General features: G+C 45.5%; 1 protein-coding gene across 1 annotated transcript in view; it reads left to right on the top strand.

Moving 5' to 3' along the window:
- Positions 1 to 24,383, top strand: part of mgat4b (alpha-1,3-mannosyl-glycoprotein 4-beta-N-acetylglucosaminyltransferase B) — a 261,750-nt gene that overhangs the window by 159,736 nt on the left and 77,631 nt on the right. The window contains exon 5 of the mRNA XM_041193895.1: positions 6,855 to 6,901. Within this exon, the coding sequence (XP_041049829.1) occupies positions 6,855 to 6,901 (47 nt within the window). The remainder of the gene's footprint in view (positions 1 to 6,854; positions 6,902 to 24,383) is intronic.

Here is a 24,383-nt window from a genome sequence, read left to right as displayed (position 1 = left end):
GGTGAGCTGGCAGGATGGGTACAGAATTGGCTTGGTCATAGAAGACAGAGGGTAGCAGTGGAAGGGTGCTTCTCTGAATGGAGAGCTGTGACTAGTGGAGTTCCGCAGGGATCAGTGCTGGGACCTTTGCTGTTTGTAGTATACATAAATGATTTGGAGGAAAATGTAACTGGGCTAATTAGTAAGTTTGCAGACGACACTAAGGTTGGAGGAGTTGCAGATAGTGAAGAGGATTGTCACAGGATACAACGGGATATAGATAGGTTGGAGACTTGGGCGGAGAAATGGCAGATGGAGTTTAATCCAGACAAATGCAAGGTAATACATTTTGGATGGTCTAATACAGGTAGGAATTATACAGTAAATGGCAGAACCCTTAAGTGCATCGACAGGCAGAGGGATCTGGGTGTACAGATCCACAAGTCACTGAAAATGGCAACGCAGGTGGATAAGGTAGTCAGGAAGGCATATGGCATGCTTGCCTTCATCGGCAGGGGTATTGAGTATAAAAGCTGGGAAGTCATGCATAGCTATATAGAACCTTGGTTAGGCCACACTTGGAATACTGCGTGCAATTCTGGTCACCCCATTACCAGAGGGATAAGGAGGTGTTGGGGAGGGTGCAGAGGAGGTTTACCAGGATGCTGCCTGGTTTGGAGGTTATTAGCTATGAGGAGAGGTTGGAGAAACTCGGATTGTTCTCACTAGAGTGACAGAGATTGAGAAGCAACTTGATAGAAGTTTACAAAATTATGAGTGGCATGGACAGAGTAGATAGTCAGAAGCTTTTTCCCAGGGTGGAAGAGTCAATTACTAGGGGACATAGATTTAAGGTGAGGAGAAAACTATAGAGGAGATGTGCAGGGCAAGTTTTTTACGCAGAGGGTAGTGGGTGTCTGGAATTCGCTGCCAGAGGAGGTGGTGAAAGCAGGTACGATAGTGGTGTTTAAGAGGCAGCTTGACAAATACATGAATAGGATGGGAATAGAGGGATATGGACCCCGGAAGTGCAAAATATTTTAGTTTTTGGGCAATATGATCGACGCAGGCTTGGAGAGCCGAAGGGCCTGTTCCTGTGCTGTACTTTTCTTTCTTCTTTATTCTTTATGATATGAAAATTGGTGGGGTGGTAAATAGTGAGGAGGATAGCCTTAGATTACAGGAGGATATAGACGGGCTGGTCAGATGGGCTGATCAGCGGCAAATGAAATTTATTCCGGCTAAGTGTGAGGTGATGTACGTGGGCAGGACAAACAAGGCACGGGAATATACAATGAATGGTGGGACCCTGGGAAGTATTGAGGATCAGAGGGACCTTGGTGTGCATGTCCACTGGTCCCTGAAGGTAGCGGGACAGGTAGATAAGGTGGTTAAAAAGGCATATGGGACACTTGCCTTTATTAGCCGAGGCATAGAGTATAAGAGTAGGGAGGTTATGCAGGAACTGTATAAAACGCTGGTTAGGCCACAGCTAGAGTATTGCGTGCAGTTCTGGAATCCGCATTATAGGAAGCATGTTATTGCACTAGAGAGAGTGCAGAAGAAATTTACCAGGATGTTGCCTGGGCTGGAGAGTTTTAGTTAGGAGGAGAGATTGGATAGACTAGGGTTATTTTCCCTGGAGCTGAGGAGATTGAGTGGGGAACATGATTGAGGTGTATAAAATTGAGGGGCATAGATAGGGTAGACAGGAAGGAACTTTTCCCCTTGGTGGAGGGATCAATAACCAGGGGGCATTGTTTTAAGGTAAGGGGCAGGAGGTTTAGAGGGAATATGAGGAAGAAATTTTTCACCCAAAGGGTGGTGGGAATCTGGAACTCTGCCTGAAAGGGTGGTAGAGGCAGAAACCCTCATAACATTTTAGAAGTGTTTGGATGTACACTTGCAATGACATGGCATACAAGGTTATGGGCCTAGTGCTGAAAAATAGGATTAGAATAGTTAGGTTCTTGTTTGACCAGTGCAGACTCAATGGATTGAAGGGCCTTTTTCTGTGCTATAGGCCTCTATGACTCTATTTAGATTCTGAGGGTAAAATTATGAGGAGAAGCTTAAAAAACTAAGGTTGTATTCTCTGGGATTTAGAAGGCTAAAGAGTGACTTGGTCAAAGTTTTCAAGAGAAATGATCAGGAAAATAGTGAGAGCCCAGATCTTCCACGAAGTAATGATCATCATCAGATTGCTTCTCTGCTCGAACTTTTCCACTCATCAACACTGCGCCACATTTCTTGCTGGGTTTTTTGAGCTGGACTTCTCCAGAAATGTGCAGTGCAGAATTTCTCGGAAAATTCCTTTGCAGCTCTGTAGTGCCAGGAAATGACACAAGCTGCCTCTTTTTACGGCACTAGCTGGCTTATGGTAAGTTTAAATGTCCAGTGTGAATGTTATTGAATGGGACGGTGGGTAGGTGAATGAGCTAGGTGGATAGGGTGGTAGGTGGGTAGGGTGGAGTAGTCAGGTCCAGGGGCTAGTCAGCTCGGGTGGGGGGGTAGCCTGGGGAGCTCGGGGTAGTTGGTGGTGTAGTCGGGTTGGGTGTCAAGGGGTTAGTTGAGGTTGGGTGGCGGTTGAAGGTGGGGGGGTGGTGGTGGTTGAAGGGGGGGGGGGGGGGGGCGGCAGGTGGGGGGTGCGGTGGTCAGTTCTGCAGTTACCCAGGATTTAGACTAGGATATTTCTGTCTAACGTTTCCTCGGTAATTTTCAAGTAAGTCCCATGGAACCGTACAAACTCTTGTTCAGAGTCAGAGACTTTTGCAGAGGATCTCGGGAAGCAGGGGAATTGCCCACCGGAAGTTGAAACTTCCTAGGCAATTCCCATGGAGGTCAGTGTGTCAAGAGTTTCGTGGGCTCCCTACGCACATCTTGGGTCATATGCCTGGTCTCTCAAGATTAGGAGACTGGAAGATCTGAGCCATAATTTTTTCTGGTTGAGGAGTCTAGAGTTAGTCTTAAAACTTAGAGTTAGTCTTTCAAGAGTGAAGTTATACGCAAAGGGCAGTAGAAGTTTGGAACTGTGTTCGGCAAAAGCAGATGATATTAGGTCAATTTTAATACTGCAATTGATAGATTTTTGTTAGCCAAAGGTAGCAAGGGATATGGAGCAAAGGGGACATGGTGTTAGGTCACACATCAGCCATGAAAGGGGCTAAGTGACCAACTCCTGTACCTATGTTCCTTTGTTCCTAAGGCCTTAGGGAGTTGCCAAGGAGGTTTACCAGAATAGTACCAGTGGGGTCTTCCAATTATGTGGCAACATCTGAGAAAATGGGGTTATCCTCCTTCAAACAGAGAAGAAAGTGGAGATTTAATACAGGTGCTCAAAATCATGCAGAATTTTTATGGATTAAATAAGGAAAACCAGTGAAATAGTTAGCGCTTCAGGCTGGCGACATTTCGTCAGAATTGTTTGTGCTGTCATTTAGGGTCAGCGTGCAGTCGGTGAGACAAACCAAAAATGCGAGCATCCTCAGACAGCTTCTACCACAAGACAGTGGTGTAGAAATATATTGAAAAGGGTTTTGGACAGGGGTCTGTGCTGGGGCCTCAACTTTTTACAATTTACATCAATGACTCAGATGAGAGGAGTGAAGGCGTGGTAGCTAAATTTGCAGATGACACAAAGATAGGTAGGAAAGTATGTTGTGAAGAAGACATGAGGTTGCAGAAGGATATAGATAGGTTGAGTGAGTGGGCAAAGATCTGGCAATTGTAGGTTAATGTGGGAAAACCTGAAGAAGTTCGCTTTGGCAGGAAGAACAAAAAAGCAGAATATTACTTAAATGAAGAACGGCTGCATAATTCTATGGTGCAGTGGGATCTAGGTGTTCTAGCACGAGTCACAAAAAATTAGTATGCAGGTACAGCAAGTAATTAAGAAGGCTAATGGAATGCTATCCTTTATTACAAGGGGGATTGAACATAAAAGTAAGGATGTTATGCTTTAGTTATGCAGGGCATCAGTGAGACCACACCTCGAATACTCTGTGCAGTTTTGGTCTCCTTGTTTAAGGAAGGATGTAAATGCATTGGAGGCAGCTCATAGGAGGTTTACTAGATTGATACCTGGAATGAATGGATTGTCTTATGAGGAAAGGTTGGCCAGACTGGGCTTGTTTCCACTGGAGTTTAGAAGAATGAGGGGTGATTTGATTGAAGTATGCAAGATTCTGAATAGCTTTGACAAGGTGGACGTCAAAAGGATGTTTCCTCTTTTGTATGAGTCCAAGACTAGTGGGCACTGTTTTAAAATTAGGAGTCACCCTTTTAGGACATACATGAGTTTTTTCTCTCAGAAGGTTGTGTGACTTTGGAACTCTGCCTCAGAAGGTGGTGGAGGCGGGGCCATTGATTTAGGCAAGGGAATCAAAGGTTATCGGGGGTAGATGGGAATATGAAAATCAAAACGCAAGTAGATCAGCCATGATCTTAATGAATGGCGGAGCAGGCTTGAGGGGCTGAATGGTCTACTCCTGTTCTTTTTTCTTATGTATGTAATACATCAGTAGCCTCCTGCTGTGCCATGGCTCCCAGGCAGAGACCCAAGGAGCCTAGCTTATATGTAGTAAAGTCGAAGTCAGCAGAGCAGACTTAATGGATAAATTGCTCACTTCATTTCTGCCAGTGATGTGAAATGGAAATCTAGACCCTATTGTTAATGTTTTTATCTTGTGTACAAATCCCTCCATGCCTTTGCCTTTCCCTATCTCTCTAACTTCTTCCAGCCCTACCGCCTTCCCAGATCTCTGACCGCCAATTCTGATTTATTGTGCATCCCCGATTTCTAACACTTCACCATTGTACTTTCAGCTGCTTGGGCCCTAAGCTCTTTAATCCCTTCTTTGAACATCTCCCCACCTCTGACACTCAGATGCTCCTTAAAAGCCCAGCCTCTTTGATCAAGCTTTTGACCGCATATCCTAACATCTCCCACTGTGGCTCTGTGGCAATTACTATTTGATAACCCTCCAGCAATAGGCATTGGATTGTGGGGGTTTGAGGGGTGAGGGGGGGAGGGGGTTGGTGGTGGGGTGCGGGTGGTGTTGTGGAGCGGGAAGCAAAATGTTGGTTGTTGACTTGGGGCTTAATTTTCAGTCTGGGGTTGGGACTGTGCCATGTGCCATGTTTGCATCACAGACACAATGCTAATTTGAAATGGAGAGCCACTAATTAAACCAGAGATGAATTTGACAGCTAATTAGTGGTGCCGGGTGCTGCATGGAAGTGGGAACTGACTCTAGATTGCAATATTCAAAGGAAAACAGCAGCCATGGCTGGGCTTGCTGTTGCCTTGCAGAATGGAGCAGTCAGGATATCAGAGGGCCAGCAGTGTTGTGGCACAAACGAGTGGCCAAATAGTCAATCAAAAGGTACTTAACCCACTATATTTGAATCACCCCATTTTTCCATTACTTTTAATCAGCACCCACACACATAATGGCTTCCTGCATTGCTTCTGACAGCTGAGCATTTACGTGCACCAGATCATTCACTTTTCCCAGCCTCATTTTGAAAATCTTCTTCTGACCTTCCCCAGCCTACTCACGAGCTCTTCAAGGAGCTTAACAGACCGTTAATTTGAGGTGAGTGGGTTGTCGGCTCCCTCCAGCCCAATGTCACTTTGAAAGTAGCAGTGCATTCCAGAGGGATCAGAAGACTGACACACCATCTGGGAGCGCTATTTTATAAGCACTTCTGCACCCGACATTGCAGTGCCATGTTGTTAGGCTGTAACTCTTTCGAGTACAAACACGTTTCCATCTGTTTCTGATGAAGTTACATTGTTTCATAGTTTACCTTGTGAGATTTGAACTCTTGATCTTGGGGTTACAAGCCCAGTAACATAACCACTTGGCTATTTAGGCCAAGGTCGTTGTTAGGCTGTAGATGGCTTTAGTTCCAACTGAGCTCAATAACCCAGCATTTTACTACACAGCTGATCCCTTTCAAATATTCACATGCTTTCTTCTTACACGCTTTTTGTTAAGATGCAGTTAGACCCCCAGTTCTGCCTCAGTGCGTGCCCAAAGTGACGACTGTCTCATTCCGAAGGGGTCAGGGGTCTCAATGATTGAGATTGGGACTGAATATGGCTTCCAGCTTGGTGTCAAACTAGGTTTTTAACAAGTGTTTGGAGATTCCTTGGGCTTAGAGTCTGGATGCTGCTTTCTGTTCCCTTCCAAGCATTTACAGTTTAGTGGCTGGAAGCCATATTGTTGGATGATAATGTAGAAAGAAAAGAGCTCTTGTTTGCACAGTATATCAAACAAAAATTGATTAGACTTAAATGGGCGACCCCTTAACCCTGAGACTGTGACCTCGAGTTCTGTTGTCCCCAGGACAGGGAAAACAACCTCTCAGTCTCTGTCAGCTTTCCCTATGTTACATATAGTCACTGAATCACCATCACCTCCTATCGACCATCACTTTTGTGGATTTGGCAGTTTGCTATGCAGCTGGTTGCCATTCCTGTTGCTAACCCTCCCTGGGCTGGAGACTAGCATAGATACACACTGGCTTGCCTACACCAGTAGCTGGGTTCTTTAGTAATGAGCAAGCCCTGGAGAGGGAATTGAACCTGGGGCCATCTGGCTCAGAGGCAGGATGCTACCTACTGAGCCACTCCAGCTCCCTGGGAAACAGCCTCTCAGTATCTGTCCTCAAAGGAAGTCAAACTTGAGTGCATTTCCTTGACTTAAAAATTAGGATAAGCTGGAAAGAGAGAGAGCAATATCCTTTGACTTGACATTTGATGTGATGTTTACTCCTTGCGTAATTTCAAAACAAGCTGAAATTGGCAGCTCTGCTTAAATCTCCTGTGAATGCTCAATCACTTTGTTCTTGCATTTTTTCTTTTGCAGACAGATTTACCATATGTAAATAGTGTTGCAGAAAATCTCAAAAGTTTGTAAGTAATTTTCATTTCTTACCTGTTCTATAGACATTTTTGAAGTGGAGAATTTTCTTGACTCAAATAATTTTGTTGCACTGTACTCCTTTCCTAAGTTGAAGGCATTTATTAATGGAAGTTAAAAACAAAAAAACTGCGGATGCTGGAAATCCAAAACAAAAACAGAATTACCTGGAAAAACTCAGCAGGTCTGGCAGCATCGGAGGAGAAGAAAAGAGTTGACGTTTCGAGTCCTCATGACCCTTCCAATTAATGGAAGTTGTTCAATATTGCATAGAGGTGGACAAAAAAATTCACTGAGGTGAAATTGTTATTCTTTCATTGTTTTTCTTGCTTAACTGGAAGCAATTAAATAATTAGTACTTGCATTTATGCATCAGAACATACAAAGAATGGTTAGAAACGATGGGGAGGGTGAAATTGACTTCAGTCAATTGCAAGGGAAAAAGGGTGATAGTGAATCACCTAGTGTCACCTAATAACAGGTGGCTAAGCTGCTGTCGTCAGTTTGTGCTACTGCCCTTTATAGTATAATGGAGTATGTTGGACTAAGGGTTAACTGTAATAGTCTGTGTAATGTCATAGAAGCAAGTGACATTTACCGCATGTGATCTGAAGGTCTAGGAAAAAGCAGCACGGAAAAAAGCTAGTGTAAGAGAGTGTTCTCATAACTGTAAATGTGTTGCAATAAAACTAGACTGTTTTCAGCTGGCAGCCTTCAGGAGTTATTGAAACTATTCCAACCCAGCAACATAAAATACCCATGACCAGTTTCACCCCCATAATTTTCAATACAGTGAAGCATGGAATTAATTCTATTGGCATGAGATAAGGACATCCCCACTTCTGACCTTCCATCAGCAGGTCAGATGTGGGGACATTCCCTGATGATTGCGCAGTGTTCAGCACCATTCACAACTCCTCAGATACTGATGCAATCCATGTCCTAATGCAGCAAGACCTGGACAATATCCAGGCTTGGGCTGACAAGTGGCAAGTAACATTCGTGCAGCACAAGTACCAGGCAATGACCATCACTTCTTGATGTTCAATGGCATTACCATCACTGAATCACCCGCTATCAACATCCTGGGAGCTACCATTGACCAAAACTGAACTGGACTAATCATATAAACCCCGTGGTTACAAAAGCAGGTCAGAGGCTAGGAACCCTGTGACGAGTAACTTACCTCCTGACTCCCCAAAGCCTGTCCACCATCTACAAGGCACAGGTCAGGAGTGTGATGGAATACTCACCACTTGCCTGGATGAATGCAGCTCCCACAGCACTCAAGAAGCTTGACACCATCTAGGACAAAGCAGCCCGCTTGTTTGGCACCACATCCACAAACATTCACTCCCTCCACCACCGATGCACAATAGCAGCTGTGTGTACCATCTACAAGATGCACTGCAGGAATTCACCAAGGCTCCTTAGACAACACCTTCCAAACCCACAACCGCTGCCATCTAGAAGGACAAAGACAGCAGATAGCTGGGAACACCGCCACCTGGAAGTTCCCCTCCAAGTCACTCACTATTCTGACTTGGAAATAGATTGCCACTCCTTCACTGTCACTGGGTCAAAATCCTGGCACTCCCTTCCTAACAGGACTGTGGCTGAACCTACGCCACATGGACTGCAGCAGTTCAAGAAGGCAGCTCACCACCGCCTCCTCAAGGGCAACTAGGGATGAGCAATAAATGCTGGCCCGCCGGCAAAGCCTAATTCCCATGAATGAATTAAAAAAAAAGATTTGTCACATTTAGATTTGGCACTTTAATGAAAGACTTAAATTGGAAGGGTTAATTGTTCGGTGCCAACTCAATTCACTTCTGGAGGGAAAGAGAGAAGGGAGTGGTGAGAAGCAAGCATTATCTACAGTAAATACATGGGCTTGGTACCATTTCCTGTCATCTGGAATGACCAGTTCTCTTAATTACACCGTAAGGTCCCAAGACTTGTGACTTGGAATGCAACACCTGAAAAGGTTCAATAGTAAATTTTGAAAGGGGAATGGGACATATATTTGAAAATGTTGCAAGCCTATAGGGAAGGAGCAGGGGATTGGGACTAATTAGACAGCTCCTTCAAAGAGCTGGCAGAGAGACAATGGGCTGAATGGCCCCCTTCCAGTTAGTATCATTCCTTACTCACTGATTAGTTATCAAGGTGGGGAGATTTGTCATCAAATTCTGAAAACTTCGGTTTTGCATACAGAAGATGGAAAAAGAAATTGCTTGTTTTGTTTTGTGTGGTACTAATGGGTTGTGGGATGTGAGTCATATTTAGTCTGTGGGAAACCTCGGATGTTGGGATTTCATTGTACACCCACATACTGGTAAATTCTAGAACTGATTCATCTGTTAATAGTTTTGGGGCTAATGTGATGTTTTATTGAATCTTTATTTAGATTTTCATGCTGGTTAGCCAACACTGGAATATACCTAATTCTACATCCTCCAGCATTGCTGAAGCATAGTCTAACCTCTAATAATGTCAGCATTTGATCAGTGGATAGCACTGAGTTAGAAAGTCATGGATTCAAGACCTACTGCAGAGGCTTGAGCCCATAATCCACTGTGACACTCCCAGTGCAGTACTGAAAGAGTGACCATCATAAAAATCTAATTACGATAAACAACAGTGTTACTTTAGTCCCAAAATTGTTAACAGCTGAATCAGTTCTGGAATTCACCAATATGTAGGTGTACAATGAAATCTCAACTTCCGGGGCTTCCCACAGACTGGGCTGCATTTTACCCTCCCCTGGGTTGGCAGGCTGGTGGGAGCATAACATTAAGCGCAATGCAATGGGCATTGTTCCCAGCACATCCTGCACAGCCCCACCAAAAACTTACATGCACGGAGCAGGCGTCAGGTTGTCCACCTGCCCTTGGGTTAATTGAGGCCCTAAAGTGGATAATTAATGGCCACTTCTGGGCCTTGTACTGGCTGCACTGCAAGTTTTCTTGCTTTGGGCGGAAGTTGGTGTCATGTAAAGCCTCGCAGCTTTCAGCGCTCAGGTTGGTGGTGGAAAAGGGGATGCCTCCCCTGGGTCCATTGGAAACCCTCAACCAAAGTGTAACTTCCCCATCTTTCCCCACCCTCACCCTCCACAGCGCCTCACCCCCCCCTCTCAACCTTGGCCTATCCACCGCCCCTACCAAGACCCTCACCATGGTCTGCCTACCTGGCCCCGGTGATATCCACCTTCTGCACACACACACACACACACACACACACACACACACACACACACACACACACACCCCTCACCTCCCCGCACATTTCCTGGATGTCTGGCTGCAGCGACTATCTCAGTTGGGAATTGGACGCAGCCCCAACGGTAAACACTGCTCCAGGTGGCAGGACTTTTTCTCCAGGTGGGGGTGGAAGGCCCGGCTCGAGCCTCTTAATAACCCACCAGCCTTTAAATTGCTGCAGGGCAAGTGGGCAGAGCAGGGGCAAGTTCGCCCCTAATGTGGGACCCTAGCGCAGTGCCGTGTGAAATTCCATCCACTAAAACTATGGTCCATTAGTGTTGGAAGTCCCATTGTTTGGGTACGACATTAAATCGAGGCCCTGTCTACCCAAGATATTAAACCAAGGCATAGAAAATGCCATTGTACTATTGGAAGAAAAATGAGAGTTTGTCCTGGCGAACATTTATCCCTCAACCAACAGTTTGCCTGGACATTTGCCCCAATACTCCTTGTGGGAGCTTGCTATGCACAAATTGGCAGCTGTGTTTACTACTCTACAACTGTGACCAATTTCAAAAAGTACACCATTATCTGTAAAGCAATTTGGGAAGCCCTGAAATTGTGAATTGTTAACGAAAAGCCCTCAGACCTATTATCGTTGCTGCAGTTCTTTTTCCCCAAGGAATTATTATTTGCTTGTTGCTAATGATTTGGACAAAATCACGGTTCTGTTTGCTAGTCTGTGTTTAGGTTACACAGAGTTTCAAATATTATGGTATCTAAACTGGTGAGTTTAATTTATAGAATGATACAGCACAGAAGGAGGTCATTCAGCCCATCATGCCTGTGCCAGCTCTTTGAGAGAGCTATACAATTAGCCTAATTTCCCTACTGTTTCCCACAACCCTGTAAATTTTTCCTCTTCCTGTTTATCCAATTCCCTTTTGAATATTACTATTGATTCTACCTCTCAAGCAGTGCATTTCAGATCATAACTTGCTTTGTAAAAATATTTCTCCTCATGTCACCTGAGGTTCTTTGGCAAGTTACCTTAAACATGTGACCTACCCACCAGTGGGAACAGTTTCACCTTCTTTCCCCCATCAAAACCCTACATAATTTTGAATGCAGCTATCAAATCTCCACTTAACCTACCCTAGTCTGAGGAGAAAATCTCAGTTTCTTTGGTCCTTCATCTGTGGTGTCATTCTAGACAGTGGAAGCTCTTTCAACAACACCAAGGATGAAACCTTATATCTTGTCAATTTGTGTAACTCAGTATCACATTGGTCCATGTAATTATGACTGTGCCATTGGGAAAACTCTTTGATATTGCATGAAGTTTCTTTAGTCAATCAATGTAACAACTCATTCCATAATTGAATCTGAACAAAAATAACTTCTTTTTCTACTCTTTCATGGGACATGGGTGTCGCTGGCTAGGCCAGCCATCCCTAATTGCCCCTGAGAAGGTGGTGGTGAGCTGTTGTCTTGAATCACTGCAGTCCATGTGATGTAGGTACACCCACAGTGCTGTTCGGAAGAGAGTTCTAGGATTTTTTACCCAGCGACAGTGAAGGAACTGGATCTCTTTTAGGATAGGCCTCTCATCTCAAGAATTTATCTAGTGAGCCTTCATTGTACCCACTCCAAAGCAGGTAGGTAAGGAGACAAAAACTATACACAGTACTTCAGGTGTAGTGTCACCAAGACCTTATTCAATTATAGTAAGACTTCTTTGCTCTTATACTCCAATCCCTTAGTAATTAAGACTAGCTTATCAATTGCTTATCCACATGCTAACTTTGTGATTTATGTACAAAGACACCCAGATCCCTCTGCATACCATCATTTCCAAGTCTCTCACCATTTAAAAATATTTTGATTTTCTGTATATCCCAACAAAGTGGATAACTTCACAGTTCACTGCATACCTATTCTTTGCTTCCTTCTCACAGCTTACTTTTCCATTTAAGTTGGTGTCATCAGCAAACTTGGATACATTACGCTCAGTCCTCTCATCTAAGTAGTTGATTTAGATTGTAAATAGTTGAGGCCAAGAACTGATTCTTGTGGTATCCCACTGGTTATAGACTGCCAACCCAAAAATAAGCTCTTTATTCCTACTTGCTGTTTACAGCCCATTAATCAGAATCACAGAATTGTTACAGCATATAAGGAGGCCACCCAGCCCATTGTAACTGCACTGGCTCCCCACAGGAGCAATTCACCTAGTGCTACTCCCCCACCTTCTCCCCATAGCTCTGCACATTTTTCATTTTCTGAAAACAATCCAATTCCCTCTTGAATGCCTTGACTGAACCTGCCTCTGCCACAGTCTCAGGCAGTGCATTCCAGATCCTGACCACTTGCTGCATGAATAAGCTTTTCCTCATGTTGCCATTGCTTCTTTTGCCAATTACCTCAAAACCAATCCTCAATCTATGCTAACATATTACCCCAATCCCAAGAGCCATAATTGTGCATAACAGCCTCTTCTTTGGCACCCTATTGAATGCCTTTTGAAAATCCAGTTTACATATTTTAAGTCTTTTTATTCATTCATGGGATGCAAGCATTGCTAGCATGGCCAGTATTTATTCCCTATTGTGACAGAAGTATAATAATTTCCATAATATTTTTCTGGTTTATTATGACATTGGTTTATGGAGGTAAGTATAGTTGGGTCTGTCTGTGTGAATTAATTATATTTGGAGTCAAGTAGACTACGAGCTTGAAATCATTAAATGAAGCTGGGTGCTTGACATGCTAATAAGTAAATATAGATCCTAGCTTAGCATGTAAGGTGTGAAGGAAATTTGCGTTTTTAGTTAAATGAAGGGATTTTGATTTCAAAGGGATCTTAGTCTGTTTACAACTAGCCAAATAAGCAAGGCAAAGGAGTGCATTTATTTTTCCCAAAGGTTACTGACAATGTTGGCAACATGGAAGTTTTGATATTATGAGGAAGATACAGTTTCAAAGACATGTAGAGCAATAGGTTTTACATATTAAAAGAGAGAGAAACATATATAAAGGAGAATGAAAGGTTACGTGGGGGAAGGCCATGTAAGATCTAACAGGAATGTGTGAAGTAGTCTTAATGGAGCCTCCAGCCATTTGTACATAAGTCTGCTATGTAATGAAACTGATGTTGGGGAAAAGTCATTTGGAATTCCACTGTCAAGTGAGTACTGTGTTAACTTGCTGGTTCTGTTTTAAATCTAAAATCTATTTGGACTGTTGCCTTAAAAGGAGTGTGGTCAATTAGGAATTTTAGAATTTGTTATTGTATTAAGTAATTGTAGTCTCATGTATGTGCTTGAAATCTATTATTTAGTTAATAAACATTTTAATTTAATTTTTAAAAATCTCTAAAGGCCTTGGTGGATTCATTACTCCTAAATTCAGTGCACACATCTCATAGTAAACACAAATTGCAAAACCGTTGTGATGGCGCGACCAAGTTTCCCTCGTGGGTTTGGTCCGTCTGGCGCACATCGTCTGCCACGTCATAACACTATCCATAGTTGCCCTTGAGAAGGTGGTTGAAGCACTGAAGCCTGTGTTGTTAGATAAGGAGAGTCAGGATTCTGACCTAACAACAATGAAGAAATGGCATTATAATTTCCAAGTCAGGTTGGTATGTAGCCTGGAGGGAACTTGGTGGTGTTGGTGGTGTTCCCATGCATCTGCTGTCCTCATTCTCCTAAGTGGTAGAGGTCAAAATTTTGAATGATGCTGACAAAGGAGCCTGGCAAGTTGCTGCAGTGCATCTTGTAGATGGTATGCACTGCTGCGGCTATGCACCAGTAGTGGAAGCAGTGAATGCTTATGGATGGGTTGCCAATCAAGCGGGCTGCTTCTAGCTTCTTGAGTGTTGGATTTTCACTCATCGACGGGAATGGAGAGTATCCATCACACTCCTGACTAGTGCCTTATAGATGGTGGACAGGTTTTGGGGAGTCAAGAGGTGAGTTACTAGCCGCAGAATTCTCAGTTTCTGACCTGCTTTTGTAGCCACAGTTTTTAGATAGCCAGTCCAGTTAATTTTCTGGTCAATGGTAACTTCTAGGGTGTTGATGGCTAGGGATTCAGTGATGCTTAATACCATTTATTCTCACTAGGGAGATAGTTGGATTCTCTCTTGTTGGAGATGGCCATTGCCTGGCATTTGTATGGCATGGATGATACTTGCCACTTATCAGCCCAAGCCTGAATGTTGACCAGGTATTGCTACATGTGGGCACAGATTGCTTCAATATCTGAGGAGTTTCGAATAGTACTGAACTCTGTGCAATTATCGGCAAGCACCTCCACTTCTGACCTTATTACTGACAGAAAGTCATTGACAGAGTAGCTGAAGATGGCTGGGTCCAGGACATTACTCTGAGAAAGTACTTCAGTGATGTCCTGGGACCAATGATTGACCTCCAACAACTACAAACATCTTCCTTTGTGCGAGATACAACTCCAGCCAAAGGCAAGTTTTCCTCTGATTTCCATTTATTTAAATTTTACTAGAGCTCCTGGATGCCACACTCAGTCAAATGCTGCCTTGATGTCAAGGGCAGTCACTCTCACCTCACTTTTTGAATTCAGCTGTTGTCCACGTTTGGACCAAGGCTGTAATGAGGACTGAAGCTGAGGGGCCCTGGCAGAAATCAACTTGAACATTGATCAACAGGTTATTGTTGAGTGAAAGCCATTTGATATCACTGTTGAAAACACTTTCCATCGTCTTTGCTGATGTTTGAGATTGTCCTGCTTTCTCTGGGGAGGACACAATTGGAAATTTGCACCAAGTTGGATAGATGACAGTGTTGTGGCTGCACTGGAACAGCTTGGCTAGGGGCGCGACTAGTTCTATAACACAAATCTTCAGTACTGCAGCCAGGATGTTATCAGGGCTCTCATTCCTTACAGTATCTTTACAGCTGTTTCTTGATATTATGTAGAGTGAATCAAATTTGCTGAAGACTGGCTTCAGTGATGCTAGGGAGGAAGCTGGGACAGATCATTACCTGGCATTTCTGGCTGAAGTTGGTCACAATTTGTTTTATTTGTTCATGGGATGTGGGTGTTGCTGGCTGTTAAAGGAAATGTTTTTATTGCCCTTGTTTTGAAAGTCAGCCACGTTGCTGTGGATATGGAGTCACATGTAGGCCAGACCAGGTAAGGACAATACATTTCCTTCCTTAAAGGGCATTAGTGAACCAGATGGGTTTTTACGACAATCAGCAATGGTTTTATGGTCATCATCAGACTTATTGAATTCAAATTCCACCATCTGCCATGGTGGGATTCAAACCCAGGTCCCCAGAGCATTAAGATAAAAGCAAAATACTGTGGATGCTGGAAATCTGAAACAAAGACAAAAATAGCTGGAAAAACTCAGCAACTCTGACAGCATCTGCGGAGAGGAAGACAGTTAACGTTTCGAGTCCGTATGACTTTGCATCAGAACTAAGAAATATAGAAATGAGGTGAAATATAAGCTGGTTGAGGGGGGTGGGACAGGTAGAGCTGGATAGAGGGCCAGTGATAGGTGGAGGCAAAGAAGAGATTGCCAAAGATATCATAGATAAAAGGACAAAGGGGTGTTGACAGTGGTGATATTATCTGAGGAATGTGCTAATAATGACATTAAGGGTAGAAAGCAGGACGAGCAAGTGATAGATAGCCCTGGTGGGGGGAAGGGATCGAAATAGGCTGAAAGGTAGAGATAAAACAATGGATGGAAATACATTTAAAAATAATGGAAATAGGTAGGAAAAGAAAAATATATATTTAAAAAAAGTATAAATTATTGGAAAATTGGAAATAAATTCACCTGCCCCTTTACTTCCCACCTTCTCATCGTCCAAGGGCCCAAACACTCCTTTCAAGTGAAGCAGCACTTCACTTGTACTTCCCTCAATTTAGTCTACTGCATTTGCTGCTCCCAATGCCATCTCCTTAACATTGGAGAGACCAAACGTAGACTGGGTGACTGCTTTGCGGAACACCTTCGGTCTGTCTGCAAGCATGACCCAGACCTCCCTGTCGCTTGCCATTTCAACACACCACCTGCTCTCATGCCCACATGTCCGTCCTTGGCCTGCTGCAATGTTCTAGTGAAGCTCAACACAAACTGGAGGAACAGCATCTCATCTTCCGCCTAGGTGCTTTACAGCCTTCCGGACTTAATATTGAGTTCAACAACTTCAGATCATGAATTCTCTCCTCCATCCCCACCCTCTTTCCGATTCCCCGTTTTCCAATAATTTATCATTTTTAAAAATATATATATATTTTCCCACCTATTTCCATTATTTTTAAATGTATTTCCATCCATTGTTTTATCTCTACCTTTCAGCCTATTTCGATGCCTCCCCCCCCACCCCCATCCCCACTAGGGCTATCTGTCACTTGCTCATCCTGCTTTCTTACCCTTAATGTCATCATTAGCACATTCCCCAGCTAATATCACCACCGTCAACACCCATTTGTCCTTCTGTCTATGACATCTTTGGCAATCTCTTCTTTGCCTCCACCTATCACTGGCCCTCTATCCAGTTCTACCTGTCCCACCCCCCTCAACCAGCTTATATTTCACCTCATTTCTATATTTCATAGTTCTGATGAAGAGTCATACGGACTCGAAACGTAATCTGCAGATGCTGTCAGACCTGCTGAGTTTTTCCAGCTATTTTTGTTTTTGTTCCCTAGAGCATTACCCTGGGTCTCTGGATTACCAGTCCATTGACAATACTGCTATGCCAATGTTTCAGCCTTGTCTTTTGCACTCATGTGGTGGTCTCCCCCCATCATTAACAGTGGAGATAGTCATGGAGCCACCTCCAGCTGTTAGGTGTTTAATTGTCCACCACCATTTTCAACTGGATGTAGTAGGACTGCAGAGCTTTTCCTGTGGTTGGTTGTGGGATCACTTAGCTTCAAATCCATTGGTTTCCCCCTCATCCATCCGTATTAGCTACACCCTCAAAAAACAATAAAAGATTTGTCAAACACAACTTTCCTTTCATAAATAAATGCTAACTCTGCCCAAACACATTATGATTTTCAAAGTGATCTGTTACCATGCCCTTAATAATAGATTCTAGTGTTTCCCTACTGCTGATGTCAGACTAACTGGCCTATAGTTCCCTGTTTTCTCTCTCCCTCCTTTCTTGAACAGCCAGGTTACATTTGCTACCTTCCAATCCGTGGGGATCTCCTAGAATCTAGGGAAATCTGGAAGTTGGTATCCAATAAATGTACTATGTATGTAGCCATCTCTTTTAAAAGTCTAGGGTGCAGACCTTCTGGTCCAGGGGATTGCCAGCCTTAGTCTCTAGATTCCAGGCACTTTAATGAATTATGTACATTTCTTGTTTGAAATCGACTGTTAATAGGACATGTGTTAAAACCAGCAGTAGTTATTACTACTATTTGCTATTGCTACAGCACAGTAATATGAACTTGGCACACATCATGGTGGAGAGTGTGACACTATTTATTTACATTTATTACAATGAAATTTCACATTTTTATGCCCAAAGTATTGTGTCCCAGCTATGGTCACATTAAAACATTTCCTTTAACATATAATTGAAACATTGACTTCAGGCTGGAACCCCACTCTCACTTCCTCCTATCTGTGCTGGGATCCCAATCCCTAGTCCAGGCTTAGGAACGTCTGATGCAATGACCATTCATGAAGGGTACCGGAACTGAGCACATTCTTCCCAAGCTTCCTGATGCACATACACACCCAGCTTTTAGCCAGGATCCCAGCGTCAGCAATGAGAGCCCTGGCAATTTTCCCCTCCTCCCTAGCCCTAGTATACCCCAAAGCTGGCTGAATCCTGGTATCTCGGATGTTGAACGCAGAATCATCCTGATATGTGTCGCTTTGATTACCAGTTACATCTCTAACTTAAAAGGACATTGACCTGAAAAGTTAACTTTGTTTCTCTCTCCATGGATGACTTGTTAAATATTTCCATTATTTTCTGTTTATATTTAAGATGGCCAACATCTGCAGTATTTTTACTTAGTGCTAATCTATATCACTGTGGCACCACCGAGTACAGACTTGCCCATTGGAGAGTTAAGGAATGTTTTTAATTGCTTTTTTTTTTGTTTAGCAGACAGTAAGATTTCCTATGGATGAGGCAGTAAATAAACAGTAGGAGTTTGTGGTTTTACGATATTTTCAGTTTGGAATGCGCTAGTGAACAGCACCTTAATTGTAAGCATTAATCATTACCTTCTGTTGAGAATGCTTTTTAAAAAAAATGAAATCTAGGTCAGGGTATAGACACTGCCAATGTTTGTTACAGACCACTGTCTGAAATGCTGAAACAAAACACGTTTTAATGATCTAACCATCTGTGCTGCAAACACAGCTGCTGATACTCTGAAACAATAACCTGATGAGATGATTCTCACTCCACCATATCTCTCCAATTTCTGCTTCTGAAACTGGAGATTCTCACTCCACCATTATGTCTTGCTCCGTGCCTCTGAAGCAAAAGTCACGTGTCCATTTACGATGCTCGTTCAAAAACTTTGTAAAATACAAACGTTTAAACAGGAGACTGATAACTGGACACTCAGGCTGGGATTTTCCGTGCCCACCGGTGTTGGGCGTGTTGGTGGCGCGAGCAGACAATATGGCGTGACAGCGTGAAACCAGTTCACAATCATCCACCCAACCCACTGATGGCGGGCTGGATTCTCCACCAGTGGACGTCAGGAACCTCATTGTAATACATCCGCTATCATTATTAGGCCTGCCCACTGGAACAGTGCCCCTCCCCCCATTGGAGCACAAGTGTGACGTGCAGAAGTTGGGACTTACCTGCCAGGGCCTTGCTCACATCGCGGACAACGGAGGAGCATAAGATGCTGGACCCTGACAACAGTGACACACTGGAGGAACATCCATGGCATGCTGGGTGGATTCTTCTGGACATGGCTTTGCTGCAAAGCAGCACACAGAAGTTGGATTGTCACTGTCGACGTTCACAGTGGATAATGGTCAAAGGGGCAGGAAAGGAAGGTCTAGGATCGATTGGCAGGGGGGAAATGAAGGTTTTGGGAAGGGGGGAAATGAAAGTGTCGGGGAGGGGTGTTTGGGGGGGATTGGAAGAACAGGGGCAGGAGGGGGTAACAGGGGAGAAGATTGCAACTGGAGAGGTAGGCGTGAGGAGGCATGGAAGGTGTAGAGGAAGGAGTGCGTAGAGGGGATGGACAGCATTGAGGGGAGGGTGTCCAGAGGGAGGAAGAGGTACGGAGAGGGGAGGGAGTAAGGGTGTCTGAAGGAGTCAGGAAGGGGGAGGGGCTAAGCGGGGGACCGGGGGCAGTCGGGGTGAAAGGGGTGGGAGGTGTGTTGGAGATGTGCAGGTGAGTGTACACGGGAGGGGTCAGATAGGTGCATGTCTGTCTCCTGGGGAGTGAACTGAGGTTGGGTGTGGTATGGAGAAAGGGTGAGAGTGACTGAGGGCAACGTGAGGTGGTAGGGTAAGGGTTTGACGATAGCGATAGAAGGGACGACGAGGGTGGTTGCTGGGGACCCGGAGGCAGGCATGGACCCTGGGGGTGGGAAGTTGGAGGTCGGGGAGGTGAAAGGGATGGGGGTGGGATTTTCGGGAAGGAAAAGGACATTCACCTGGACACCTCCGAAGGAAAAGTGTTGTGGCTGGTAGGTCACAGTGGGGAGGTGGAAGGTGATGCCAGGGATATCAGCTGTGATGGGGAAAGGATTTCTTTTTTTATTCATTCACGGGATGTGGGCTTCGGTGGCTGGACCAACATTTATTGCCCATTCCTAATTGCCCTTGAGAAGGTGGTGGTGAGCTACCTTGTTGAACCGCTGCAGTCCATGTGGTGTAGATACACCCACAGTGCTGTTAGGGGGGGGAATTCTGGGATTTTTACCCAAAGACAGTGAAAGAACGGCAATATATTTCCAAGTCAGGATGGTGAGTGATTTGAAGGGGAATTTCCAGGTGGTGGTGTTCCCATCTATCTGCTGCCTTTGTCCTTCTAGATGGTAGTGGTCGTGGGTTTGGGAGATGCTGTCTAAGGAGCTTTGGTGAATTCCTGCAGTGCGTCTTGTAGATGGTACACACTGCTGCTATTGTGTGTCGGTGGTGGAGGGAGTGAATGTTTGGGAATGTGGTGCCATTTAAGTGGGCTGCTTTGTTCTGGACAGCGTCAAGCTTCTTTAATGTTGTGGGAGCTGCACTCATCCAGGCAAGTGCTGAGTATTCCATCACACTCCTGACTTGTGCCTTTTAGATGGTGGACAGGCTTTGGGGAGTCAGGTAAGTTACGCATTGCGGGATTCTTAGCCTCTGACCTGCTCTTGTAGCCACAGTATTTATTTGGCTAGTCCAGTTCACTTTCTGGTTCAATGGTAACCCCCCCTAAATGTTGATAATGGGGGATTCAGTGATGGTAATGCTGACCAGTGTAGAGATTTCCCTCTTTTTCCCATTGCCTCCAGTTTTGCTGGGGCTCCTTGATGCCACACTCGGTCAAATGCAGCCTTGATGTCAAGGGCAGTCACTGTCACCTCACCGCAGGAGTTCAGCTCTTTTGTCCATGTTTGAACCAAGACTGTAGTGAGGTCAGGAGTTGAGTGGCCCTGGCGGAACCCAAACTGGGTGTCAGTGAGCAGGTTCTTGCTAAGCAAATGCCGCTTGATAGCAATGTTGATGACCCCTTCCATTACTTTACTGATGATCGAGAGTAGACTGTTGGGGCAGTAATTGGCCAGCTTGGATTTGTCCTGCTTTTTGTGTGCAGGACATACCAGGGCAATTTTCCACATAGCCGTATAGATGCCAGTGTTGTAGCTGTACTGGATCAGCTTGGCTAGGGGCGTGGCAAATTCTGGGGCACAAGTGTTCAGTACTATTGTTGGAATATTATCAGAGCCCATGGTCTTTGCAATATTCAGTGCCTTCAGCCATTTCTTGACATCACGTGGAGTGAATTGAATTGAATTGGTTGAAAACTGGCATCTGTGATGCTGGGCACCTCTGGAGGAGGCCAAGATGGATCATCCATTCGGCATTTCTGGCTGAAGATTGTAGCCTTATCTTTTGCACTGATGTGCTGGGCTCCCCTATCATTGAGGATGAGGATATTTGTGGAGCCCCCTCCTCCAGTGAATTGTTTAATTGTCCACCACCATTCATGACTGGATGTGGCAGGACTGCAGAATTTAGATCTGATCCATTGGTTGTGGGATCACTTAGCTCTGTCTATCACTTGCTGCTTATGCTGTTTGGCATGCACGTAGTCTTGTGTTATAGCTTCACCAGGATGACACCTCATTTTTAGGTATGCCTGGTGCTGCTTCTGGCATGCCCTCCTGCACTCTTCATTGAACCAGTGTTGATCCCCTGGCTTGATGTTAATGGTAGAATGGGGGATATGCCAGGCCATGAGGTCACAGATTGTGTTCGATTGCAGTTCTTTTGCTGATGGCCCACAGTGCCTCATGGATGCCCAGTCTTGAGTTACCAGATCTGTTTGAAATCTATCCCATTTAGCACAGTGGTAGTGCCACACAACACGATGGAGGGTATCCTCAATGTGAAGGCGGGACTTCATCTCCATGACGACTGTGCTATGGTAATTCCCACCAATACTGTCATGGACAGATACATCTGCAGCAGGCAGGGTGGTGAGGATGAGATCAAGTATGTTTTTCCCTCAGCACCTGCCACAGACCCACTCTAGCAGCTATGTCATTTAGGACTCGGCCAGCTCAGTCAGTAGTGGTGCTACCAAGCCACTCTTGGTGATGGAAGTCCCCCACCCAGAGTACATTCTGTGCCCTTGCCACCCTCTGTGCTTCCTCCAAGTGTTGTTCAACATGGAGGAGCACTGATTCATCGGCTGAGGGAGGGCGGTACATGGTGATCAACAGGAGGTTTCCTTGTCCATGTTTTAGTTGTAGCCATGAGACCACGTGGGGTCTGGAGTCGATGCTGAGAACTCCCAGGGCAGCTCCTTCTTGACTGTATACCATTGTGCCGCCACCTCTGGTGGGCCTGTCCTGCCGGTGGGACAGGACATACCCAAGGTTGGTGATGGTGGTGTCTGGGTATGGGTCTGTAAGATATGATTCCATGAGGATGACTGTGTCAGGCTGTTGCTTGACTAGTCTGTGAGACAGCTCTCCCAATTTTGGCACTAGCCCCCAGATGTTAGTAAGGAGGACTTTGCAGGGTTGACAGGGCTGAGTTTGCCATTGTCATTTCCAAATGGGTGACTGGGTTGTGGGGGGGTAGCGCCCAATGCAGACCCTGCTTGCTAAGTCGAAAGTGAAATGAGAATCGTGGGTGAGATCAGGTGCTGCATGGGGATGTGATCAATGGGTGAGTGGAGATGCAGGTCAGCTCAGATGGACAACTGAAAGTGAACCCCAGCAGGCAGCATTGCAAAATGCTCAGGACGTTGAAATGAGTGTGAAACGTGAAGGATCCGCATGGGAGAGTGTTTGCACGAGGCTCCGAAAGGCCCACCGCACACAGACTTCTCCCTCCAGAATCACTCATAGGCCGGCTGCTCCCTCTGTGGTGACAGAGGACGAGGTTTAAGGGGTAACAGGCAACGGGGACTCGGAGGGAGAGGACAGCCTCTAAGATTCCTCAGTGGATGACCCAAGGGTGTCCAAAGTTGCTGCTCCTCCCCTCGGGTGCCCAAGGTCCCCAGCCTGACTCCTTGAGGGGCAGGAGCACCTGTAGAGATGTTGAGGTGCCCCGTTTCACCCCGCATTGTCATTGCAGGAACTCACATGCGGCTACCACAATGGAGTGCAGGTCTGCGTGCATCTCTTCATTCTGCTGGACCAGGGTCTCCATGGCATCTGCCATGCTCCCCGTGGAGACCTCCCATGTGTGCACATGTGGGCACCACTGCATCAAAGAGTAGGCAGATGCATTTTTCTGACTTGCATGCTACTCTGCTGTGGGCTTTCAACAGCTGTGCATGATGTTCCTCTGCCTTCTGCTGACTCTCCAGGATGAGTTGGAAGGCCAAATCCAGAGGCTCATCATCTGACTTGAACCTCATAGATGCTTCATTCTCAGCCATCCTCCGCGTGCCAGGGAGCTCGGCTGAACCTGCCTCCTCCTGCTGTGGACATGTGTCCATGCAGTGACCACCAGATCATGAACCCGAGCCTGCCCTAGATCTAGGTCCCACTGAGGTGTGTGTCTCTGCGGCGGTGGAGGGTGTGGGTAAGCACTGAAACGGGTTTTCCGGGCTGCTTATTTCCATCTCTTCACTGGATGGGGGTGGGGGGTCCTTTTTGGCTGCAGATGAGGATGTGGATGGAGCGGAGGAATTGGCTGGCTGAGGGTGTCAGTCCCTTAGTAAGCTTCCTGTGAACCAAGGTAGAGATCTTTAGTGCATTGTGGCAGAGTCAAAAGCAGGAGAGGGAGCATTCACAGTTGCGTTGAGGGAGGGATGATGTGCAGGATCCTCGGGGTGTTCACCATTGACCTCCCTGTCACTACAGGCAGGGTCCACATCCACACCAGTCAGCACAATGACACACTCCTCAAGGTGAGTGAGGGGCCCAACGTGGGCCACTCCAGTTCCAGTCTGGACTTCTCCCTGCTAATGTGAACCAGCTTCTCCTGCATGGGAACAGATGGAGAGAGTGTGAGCAGGACACATGGCATTGTATGGAATGTTTGTGTGGTGAGTGGCACCATGGACAGGAATGAGGATATGAGCTCCAGAGGATACGAGCCTGATAGAGATGTGAGGGTGTGTGTGAGAGTTAGCAATGCTGTCCCTTGAGGTGTGAGATCCCTGTGGATGCGTGATGGGTTTGAGAGTGTGAGAGTTGAGTGATAAGAAGAGTGAGTTACCCTGGCGGAATGGATGAGACCGTTCATCCTGTAGTAGCATTGGGTGGCTGTCCTCTTTTGTAGGGTATTGGCACTAACCATCACTGCCACTACCTGCCATGCTGGATTGGTGATGCAACTGCCCGTCCTGTGGCCAGAACAGGGGTAGAGAACATCACAGCAGGCCTCCGGCGTCCAAATTGCATTCCAGTGGCACGTCATTAAACCTGGGGTCTACAGTCTTTTTGTGTTTTGTGGACATCTTCCCTGCAGTCGTCATGGGCTGGAAGCACTGAGATGTGTGAGCGCAGTTGGACTTAAATATGGTGCCCAGCATGATGAAGCTGTGAGGTGATGGCATGGCGGGTGAATGAGAGCCCTCCCGGCTTGGAAACGGCATGTATCCT

Source organism: Carcharodon carcharias, chromosome 8, assembly GCF_017639515.1.
Source record: "Carcharodon carcharias isolate sCarCar2 chromosome 8, sCarCar2.pri, whole genome shotgun sequence".
In the NCBI taxonomy this organism is placed as follows: Eukaryota; Metazoa; Chordata; class Chondrichthyes; order Lamniformes; family Lamnidae; genus Carcharodon; species Carcharodon carcharias.
The sequence above is the reverse complement of the archived record's forward strand: the minus strand, read 5'-3'. Positions and strand labels throughout refer to the sequence as shown.